At 43.5% G+C, this 9,642-nt stretch overlaps 1 protein-coding gene across 1 annotated transcript in view; it reads right to left on the reverse strand.

Moving 5' to 3' along the window:
* ANTXR2 (ANTXR cell adhesion molecule 2) overlaps positions 1 to 9,419 on the reverse strand; it is a 179,091-nt gene extending 169,672 nt beyond the window's left edge. Inside the window, exons 1-2 of the mRNA XM_026676453.2 lie at positions 8,963 to 9,419; positions 301 to 372 (exon numbers count right to left, since the gene is read on the reverse strand). Of these exons, the coding sequence (XP_026532238.1) occupies positions 301 to 372; positions 8,963 to 9,093 (203 nt within the window). The 5' untranslated portion in view covers positions 9,094 to 9,419. The remainder of the gene's footprint in view (positions 1 to 300; positions 373 to 8,962) is intronic.
* Positions 9,420 to 9,642: the final 223 nt, after the last annotated feature.

The following is a 9,642-nucleotide window of genomic DNA, read 5'->3' on the forward strand; positions in this document are numbered from 1 at the left end:
GCCATCATTTTGGTCAGAATTGTATTTGGTATCCTATAATGCAGGCTCAAACTCCACTCTAAATGGCCATTTCTAGACATATTCTTAGTAAGTGTTGGAAATATGATATAAACATGTTCCAGCTTATTTTTCAACTTACATACGTTCTTATGTTGTTAAGAACAAGCCAAATCTAGTTTCGAACTCATTTGCAATGAAAATATGAAACTATTCATAGTCTCCAGGGGAAACAGGAAATTAAGAGAAAACTAACCAGAAAAAAAGGAAATATGGTTCTTTCTGACTCATTCGACAACTTACCTCACAAATCTTTCTGTCAGCTGCTTCACAAATTCAACAATTTCTGACCAGTGTGATGTTACACTCCCTGATCTATAAAAAAAGAGCCAAAATGAATGTTGATTAAGTACCAATAAGCTTCTTAAATTTCTTAAAATACTTCTTTGAAACAGTTTTCATGAAGGATTCAGACTTTCCTGCCACATTTAGTTTCCGACTTACGACTAGTCATTAAGCGATGGGTTGAAGTTACAACAGACTTCCTCAAGGCTATCTACAAACTGGATCCTAAATTCTAGGACACACACACACACACAGACCACCACCACCAACACCACTATTGAGCAACTGCTGTGTTTACTTAACAACCACAGTATCCATTTAATGACCACAGTGATTCACTTAAGGGCTGCTGCAAAAAGGTCATAAAATCAATTATGATCACATGGTAACCTGTTTAATGACTGGCATGACTTACAACTGTAATTTTAGGCTCAATTACGGTTGTAAATCAAGGACTACTGGTATCATTATTAACAAATTAACAGATTAACAGATTTGGAAGGTACCTTGTAGGTCATCTAGTCCAACCCCCGCCCAAGCAGGAGCCCCAAACCATTTCCAGCAGATGGCAGTCCAGTTTCTTCTTGAAAGCTTCCAGTGATGAAGCCCCCACAACTTCCGAAAGCAACTTCTTCCAAAAGCAACTTCTGTTCCGTTGGTTGATTGCTCTGTCAGAAAATTTCTCATTTCCAGGTTAAATCTCTCCTTGTTCAGCTTCCATCCGTTATTCCTTGTCTAGCCTTCAGGTGCTTTGGAAAATAGCTTGACCCCTTCCTCTCTCTGGTAGTCCCTCAGATATTGGACCACTGCTATCATGTCTCCCTTGGTCCTTCTCTTCCCAAGACTAGCCAAGCCCAGTTCCTGCAACTGTTCTTTATATGTTTTAGTCTCCAGTCCCCTGATCCTCCTAGTTGCTCTTCTCTATACTCTTTCTAGGGTCTCAACATCTTTTTTATAGTGTGGTGACCACAACTAATTATATAATTATACTATTTAGATATTTATAGTAGTTCTCCTCAGTGGAAAGTGATTGGTAACCATCAAATATCTATAATACAGTATTTAATGTTTGAAGTAATAAAAGAACACCTCCCCAAATGAAAACAGAATTACAGTTACAGTGTCAGAACCCTACTGAATTCAGAGTGTCATCACTTATGAACCTATGTCAAGCAAGACATCAGCAACCTATGGAGTTAGACGGAGATAGGTCTTGTGGCCGGAATTTTGTAACTATTGGTCTAGAGCAGTGGTCCCCAACCTTTTTTGTACCACGGCCCGGTACCGGCATCACAAAATGATCCACGGACTGGTACCGGCATCAGCACGCACGACCAAGGCAAGGCGAGCCGAGCGACCGGCCAGCCAGCTGTCCCCCGCTTCTCCCCGCCACCTTCAACTCCTCCTTTGTACCTTCTCGCGGTCGATGGGCTTTTCGGGCTCTTTCTTAATCTCCTCCTGAGTAACGCAAGACTCCACCGCCATCGGGACGGCTCTTCGTTCGAAGCTGCCCGCCCCCTTCGACGAAACTAAGGCGCGAGGATTCCTTCAGCACCCAAACGCCGCTTTCCAACCGACAACCGACAAGCTCACCCAGAAGCACTTTCTCAAGTGCTGTCAAAACAAGATGGCGGTGCCCAAGCAAAGTAGGCGGCCCGGTACAAAATGATCCACGGACCGGTACTGGTCCGGGGCCCGGTGGTTGGGGACCCCTGGTCTAGAGGATGGAATTTAATGAGCTACTTAATAAAATGTTATGATGACATAAGACTGAGAGGTTTGGCCAACACTTGGAAAATTGAATTGGGATGAACAAGACAGGGAGAAATATGGCATTACATTAGCAAGAAAGGAATGTAGAAGACACATGCAAAAATTAAGAGTTCCTGACTTGGAAGCATCTAAGAAGGACTTGGATTGAGTCATGGACACCATGCTGAATATGAGTTAGTAATGTGGAACAGGCCTAACCTAGTGATGAGCTTCGATACAATCTTTGATACAAATCAAAGATCGTTATCAAAGATGCAAGAAGTCATGATTTATCATTATTTATCACACAGGTAGGATCACACCTTATTTGAGGTGCTTCTTTTTCAGAACAAATAACAAATATAGGGGGAAAATAAAGATTGGGATTACAGTGGAAAGTGAAGGAATTTGGGATTCTGAAGGAAAGAAGAGGTAAGAAGACATGACAGTCATGCACAGGTCCATAAAGAGAAGCTACAAGGAGTGTGGTCACAAGAACTATTGCTCCACGTCCGCAAAAAACAGGACCCAAAATAAGGAGTATAAATTATACTGACCTAAAGTTTGTTTAAATCAACGGTTGTTTTGTTTAAATCGTCCTTGGCAACTTTAAGATTTGAGGACTTCAGCTTCCAGAATTCCTCAGCAAGCATGGCTGGCTGAGGAATGGGAGTTGAAGTCCACAAGTCTCAATGTTGCCAAGGTTTGACACCTCTGGTTTAAATGGAAAACTTTTTGATGGTAAGATTTATACAACAGTGGATCTATCTGCCAATGGAGGTTGGGCTCTCCATCTCTAAAGTTTTTTTTTTAAGAAGAGGCTGGGTAAGGATGGTTTGATTAGTTTTCCTGAATATATTGCAGGGGGCTTTACTATACATTCTTCATCATCCCATCCAACTCTATAAATTCTATCATTTTAGAACGTCATTAAGGAATGGATGAGGCTTCACCCTGAACCAAATCGCTCCCAGCGGTTTCGTGTGAAAGTTAAAGCAGAAGCGTGAACTAAGCCTGAGAACAACCCCAAGGAAGAATTCCCCTGTCTGATTTCTCTGCCCCCTAAAATGATTGACACCACTTGCTTTGGAAACAATGGGCCTATTGAAAACAGCACCTCTAATTCTTGCAATGACCCAGAAAGATACTATAGTTAATGCTACTGAACACCAGGGAGAAATGAAGTAAAAACCAAGAGGGTTGCATTCCTTCCACCGGTTTACCACATAGGTCACCCACAAAAACAACAATATTATTTCTATTCCATGCACAGGGAGAATGCTGACTTTAAATAGAAAGGGCCAACTCACCATAGGACAAAACTCAACTCAGGACAATTCAGCAATTTTATTTAATGAATTGAAATGTGTTTTTTTAATTTAATTTTTATCATTCATATTTCATTTTGTTCCACCTTTTGCGTCCTTTCTTCAACAATTCTATTTCACCACTTCTTCAATATTATGTAACATGTGTTGCATGGCAAGTTGGCCATAGCAAGTTGGCCATGACAAGTTGCCCGAGGTGATTTGGCCATGGTGAATTGTCCTACACCCGATTTTAAAAAGTTTATTTAAAAGGGCTCAGCTAATCTCTTCTTCTACGGCCTTCAGTAACTGAATTCCCACCAACTTCTCAACAAACTTTCCTATAAAAAGGGGAGGTTGGAAGCAGGTAGACAGATATCCGTAATAGCTGAATTCGAAGAACAGCACACAATGACTCTGCTACAAAGGAACAAACATGTCCTTGTCCATCAAAGAGACATTAAGAGAAATTGAAGGGAGCCAGTTTGGTGTAGTGGTTAAGACACCAGGCTAGAGAGTGGGAATCTGGGAGTTCTAGAACCATCTTAGACATGAAGGTCAACTGGGTGACATTGAGCCACTCACTCTTTCTCTCAGCCCTGCCTACCTCACAGGGTTGTTGTTGTGAAGGAAACACGAGACAGAAGACATGTTAGATATGCTCACCACCTTGAGTTATTTGTAAAAACAATAAAGACAGGATGCAAATATATAATATAAATTATATAAAATATAAATACATATCCACTACCCTTTCCCATCTTCCCATGAGTTTTCCAAAGAACTGGGAAAGGGCATGGATCTAAACCATAAATTGTGGGATTTAGGCCAGAAAATCCCTCGTCCATTTCGTTGGAATCCACAAAACAAAATAAATTCCTATGTACCTTACAAATCACCTTCTCACGCTACCATATAAGTACAAGCAACGGCTGTTCACATACTATCTTTCTCTCGCTTGTTTCGTTATTACTTGGGCTGATTTTCAAGATCCCCCTTTGGCAACACAAGCATCAGCTAAAAATACACACAACCACTTTCAAACTAGCAGGGGATCAAAAGATGAAAACTGTTGAAAGCTATTGTTATCTCACAGTGGGACAAGGCAGTGAGGTTTTGCAAAAAAGGACCATGGCCTCTATGTACTGTAGAAAGTTAGCACCCATCCCCTCCCACTTATGACCGTATGATTGTAACTCTGTCACTTGTATCCTTACAATTTATATGGACTGTTTCCTAGTATGATTTGATTGCTGATTGTACCCTATGACTATCATTAAGTGTCGTACCTGATGATTCTTGACTCTTGACGAATGTATCTTTTCTTTTATGTACACTGAGAGCATTTGCACCCAGACAAATTCTTTGTGTGTCCAATCACACTTGGCCAATAAAGAATTCTATTCTACTCTATATTCTATTTTTCACACTTATGAAGGTAAGAAACGTTGCAGCTTCCCCATGGTCATGGGTTCAAAATTTGGGTGCTTGGCAACTGGTTCATATTTAGGATGGTTGCCGTCTCCCCTTTTACAACCTTTTGACAATTCAAAGTAAACAGGAAAGCCAGATTCACAAAACAACAGTGTTCCTAACTTAACAACTGCAGTGATTCACTCAACAAACATGGAAAGAAAGTTCATAAAACGAGGCAAAATTCACTGAACAACCATCCCGTTTAGCAACAGAAATTTTGGGCTCAATTGCAGTCCTAATTTGAGGATTACGCTGTACGTCACAGACAGAGGTGGTATTCACAGGTTCTGACCAGTTCTGGGGAGAACCAGTAGCGGAAATTTTGAGTAGTTTGGAGAACCTGCAAACGCCACCTCTGACTGGCCCCGCCCCCATCTATTCTCTGCCTCCCATTGAGTCCCAGCTGATTGCTGGGTCTCCTTTGGTTGCCCTGAACGGGAGAACGGAGCTGGAAAGCAGGTTAGTGGGGTGGGGAGGCAATGGGGATTTTGCAGTATATCCTTCCACCAGGAGTGGGGAGGGAATGGGGATTTTACAGTATCCTTCCTCTGCCACACCCACCAAGCCACGCCCACAGCACCAGTAGTAAAAAAAAATTGAATCCCACCACTGGTCACAGAGATACAGAGTGAAATTCACTGTTGGATTAATAGAGACCCCTTCTGGCATTGGAGACAGAGTTTTTGAAAGCATCCTGTGCTTTGTCTTTTTTTAACTCTCATTAATATTATTGCTGTTCTTCTGGCAACATTTATTTAAAGATAATGAAACTTCTTAGCTCGCTTTTTCTTTTCTTTCTGAAAGGCATCCCACTGAAATGAATCACATTTGCCTTTTATGAAGTTTCACGTTTTTTTAAAAAACAATCCACATGCGGCATATTACTTTTCTCACAATATCTGTCACAAAAAGTCTCTGTGGTGACCCAAAGGGGTGTGGCACAAAGGCAACACAGTCAGATAATCAGTGGGAGTCCCTTTATTAGCTCTAACTTTGTCCCCAATGTCCTGGTTACCTTCTGGGCTGGAGAAAAACTCTCCCACGAACAGCCTTTGACTGCAGAGAATTAAGTCCAAAACATGGTCAACAAAAACTATAACTGTAAGTCCAATCAAGGTAAGATGACGCTATAGAGCACTGCACACCAGAACAACTAGACACAAGGACAGTTTTTCCCCCGAACACCATCACTCTGCTAAACAAATAATTCCCTCCACACTGTCCAACTATTTACAAAGTCTGTATTACTATTACTATTAATCTTCTCATCACTCCTTATCACCCATCCACTCCCACTTATGACTGTACGACTGTAACTTTGTCACTTGTATCTTTACGATTTATGTTGACTGTTTCCTAGTATGATTCGATTGTTTATTGTACCCTATGACTATCATTAAGTGTTGTACCTGATGATTCTTGACTCTTGAATCTTTTCTTTTATGTACACTGAGAGCATTTGCACCAAGACAAATTCCTTGTGTGTCCAATTGTGCTGTCCAGACAATTTAGAGTTAATGGGATTTGGGATAGTTAGTTAGGAATTGAGAGCTGTCCCCTTAAGGGAATGCATCATGGTAAATGTAGTTAAGGTATCCTGGGAAATGTAGTCCATGTCTTGTGGTCACATCTGTAATCCTGATTGGTCACTAAATTCACGCTCATTGGGTTGGGGGAGTCTCCCTCACTCTTGCCTGAATCCATTACCATGCAGCTGCTTCAATCATCATGGGGATGAGAGTTTATTATCTTTCTACACCATAATGCAGATATGCAAAGGATTGGACATTAAGAAGAACTTCGGCATAACTGTGAGTTGATAAGGATGCCTGATGAACCAATAAAAAAGACTTCGTATGGATGCTTTATACTCATCCAGAGAGTAATAAGCAGAATACCAATCACACTTGGCCAATAAAGAATTCCATTCCATTCCAATCTATTCCATTCCAATCCATTCCATTCCATTCCATTCCATTCCAATCCATTCCATTCCATTCCAATCTATTCCATTCCAATCTATTCCATTCCATTCCATTCCAATCTATTCCATTCCAATCCATTCCATTCCAATCCATTCCAATCCATTCCAATCCATTCCATTCCAATCCATTCCATTCCAATCCATTCCAATCCATTCCATTCTATTCTAGAAGGAATAGATCAGACATCCAAAGAAAGTTCAAAACATTCTCAAAGAGCCATCTCATCCTGTACACTTTTTTTTTTTTTGAACTATTACCATCTGGCAGGCGGTACAGAATAATAAAAACAAGGACAAATAGGCTGAAAAACAGCTTCTATCCCAGGGCAGTAGCTCTGTTGAATTCTCCTGTATAGTACACTGAAGATGGTATTAATTTCGTTGTACGGTGTGCAGTGACAATAAACTAAACTAAACTAAACTTGCCTTCAGAAGTTGTGGCTGGTCTATCACTGGCGGCTTTCAAAAAGAGACTGGACAACCATTTGTCTGGAATGATATAGGGTCTCCTGCTCAAGGAGGGGGTTGGACTAGAAGACCTCCGAGGTCCCTTCCAGCTCTTATTATTCTATGTTCTGTGTTCTCGTCTGCATAATAATCCCATCAAAGAACAAAGGGAACATCTCAACTGCTCCTCTTACATCCACGATGCTTTCCTCTTAACAGTTCGCAATGCGTGTCAATTACACATAAATTTCATTTCTACCAGATATTGCTCTCTTCTCCTTCGGCAACTAACCTTCCCGCTCCGTATTCTTGCAAGTTCAAATCTCTTCCCCTGACACGACAAGGAGTCCTTGACTTATGGCAGCCCGTTGAGTGACTGTTCGAAGTTACAACGGCTCTGAAAACGGTGCCTTAGCACTGTTTCTCAGTCTTGGGCAGCCAGCATCCCTATGATCCCTGGATTGAAATTCAGAGGCTCAGCAACCGGTTCTATTTATGACCCATTGGCTATGTCCCAAGGTCACAGGATCTCGTTTTGCGACCTTCTGATCAAGCAAAACCAATGGGGGGCAAGCCAGATTCGTTTAACAACTGGGTGACTGACTTATACAACGACAGAGATTCCCTTTAACCGCTGTGGGCAAGACAGAGGGCAAAACCTCACTTAATATCAGCTTCAACCATAACAACACAAGAGCAAACAATAGATACAAACTCAAGGTTAACTGCACCAAACTTGATTGCAGGAAATATGACTTCAGCAACAGAGTGGTCAATGTCTGGAATACTCTACCTAACTCTGTGGTTTCTTCCCCAAAACCCCAAAAACTTGAACTGTCTACTATTAGACTGTCTACTATTGACCTCACCTCTTTCCTAAGAGGTCTGTAGGGGGCATGCACAAGTGCACCAACTGTCCCTGTCCTATTGTTTCTTTGGATCCATGTATTCATAACTATGTTTTTACTTATACCTATTATCCTGTAAGCGATTGACAAAAATAAATAAATAAAATAAAATAAAATAAATAAATAAATCAACCCACAGCACCGTTGGGCTCCGCTGCGGTCGTAAGTCGAAGAGTGCCCGCGCTTCAGGCCAACGCAACTTCCCCCCCTCCCTCCCCGTCCCCCTCCTCGATCCATACAAAAAGCGCAACCAGAAGCGCTGCAAACTTTTTTTTTTTCCCCTTTACCCTTTTGCAGCTTCACACAACCGCGGCACGTTTCACACCCTCCACTCTTCTCTCGAGTTCAGACGAAGCGCCGAGGAGAGCATCAAAAGAGGAGCGGGGTGGGTGTGTGCGTGCGTGCGTGCGTGTGTAAAAGTAATGAAGGATGCAGAGGTCTCCCCTGTGGAGCAGCAGCTGCACCCACTCACCCCTACCCACCAACCACCAAACCACCCGTGCCCGGGAAATCTTGCACGGCGCGGGGAGTTGCGGAGGTACTGGGGGTGGTGAGGTTTGTTGTTTTTCTCTCCCCCCGGATCGGCGAGCGTGTTGATGTTGTTGTTGCAACATCACCGCGGGTTACAATGTTGCAAGGCGGGCAAGAGAGAGAGAAAAGTGGGGGGTGGGATCGCGGGTTCCCCGGGGGTCGGGGCGGGAATCCCCCGGCCTGCTTTCCCACCCCTCCTCCCAGCTTCCCCTTACTTGTCGAGCACGAAGTAAAGGTCGAACGCGGCCCCGCAGGACGGCTCCTCTTGAGCGCGAGTCGGCGGCAGCCGCGGGAGGAGAACCAGCAGAGCGCAAATCAGCGCCATCCGGCCCAGCCATGGAGCCATGGAGCCGCCGATGATCTCCAGCCCCCGGGTGTCCTTTTTGGCTTGCAAATCCTCAGAGGAGGAGGCGCCTGGAGCGGCCGAGCGAGAGAGAGGAGGCGGAGAGGGACGGCCAAACTCCCGTTTGGACCCGCGAAGGGGAGAGAGACTCTTTCCGACGATCGGAGCCGGGTGGACTCGATCTGGGTCGGGGTGGACTCGCTCGGGGTGCTCCTGGTGCCGTTTCGGCCGGCGGTTTTTTGTTTTGTTTTGTTTTGCTTGCTGCTCTTCAAACCGACAGTCCTCGGCGGGTTACTTCAAGCTTCTGCCAAGAAAGAAAAAAAAGCGGAGGAACTTCTTCTGCCTTTGCTTTTGTCCACGCCTTCGGAGGCTGGGCCCTCGCTCCTCTTCCCCTCGCTTCTCTCTCTCTCTTTTCCTCTCTCTCTTCCTCTTTCTCTCTCTCTCTCTCTCTTTCCCTCTCTCTCTCTTTCTCTCTTTCCCTTTCTCTCTTTCTCTCTCTCTCTTTCCCTCTCTCTCTCTCTCTCTCTCTCTCTCTCTCTCTTTCCCTCTCTC

The sequence above is a fragment of the Notechis scutatus genome, chromosome 4, assembly GCF_049901735.1.
Source record: "Notechis scutatus isolate UNSWTSFEM ecotype Mainland chromosome 4, rNotScu1.2, whole genome shotgun sequence".
Lineage (NCBI taxonomy): Eukaryota > Metazoa > Chordata > Lepidosauria > Squamata > Elapidae > Notechis > Notechis scutatus.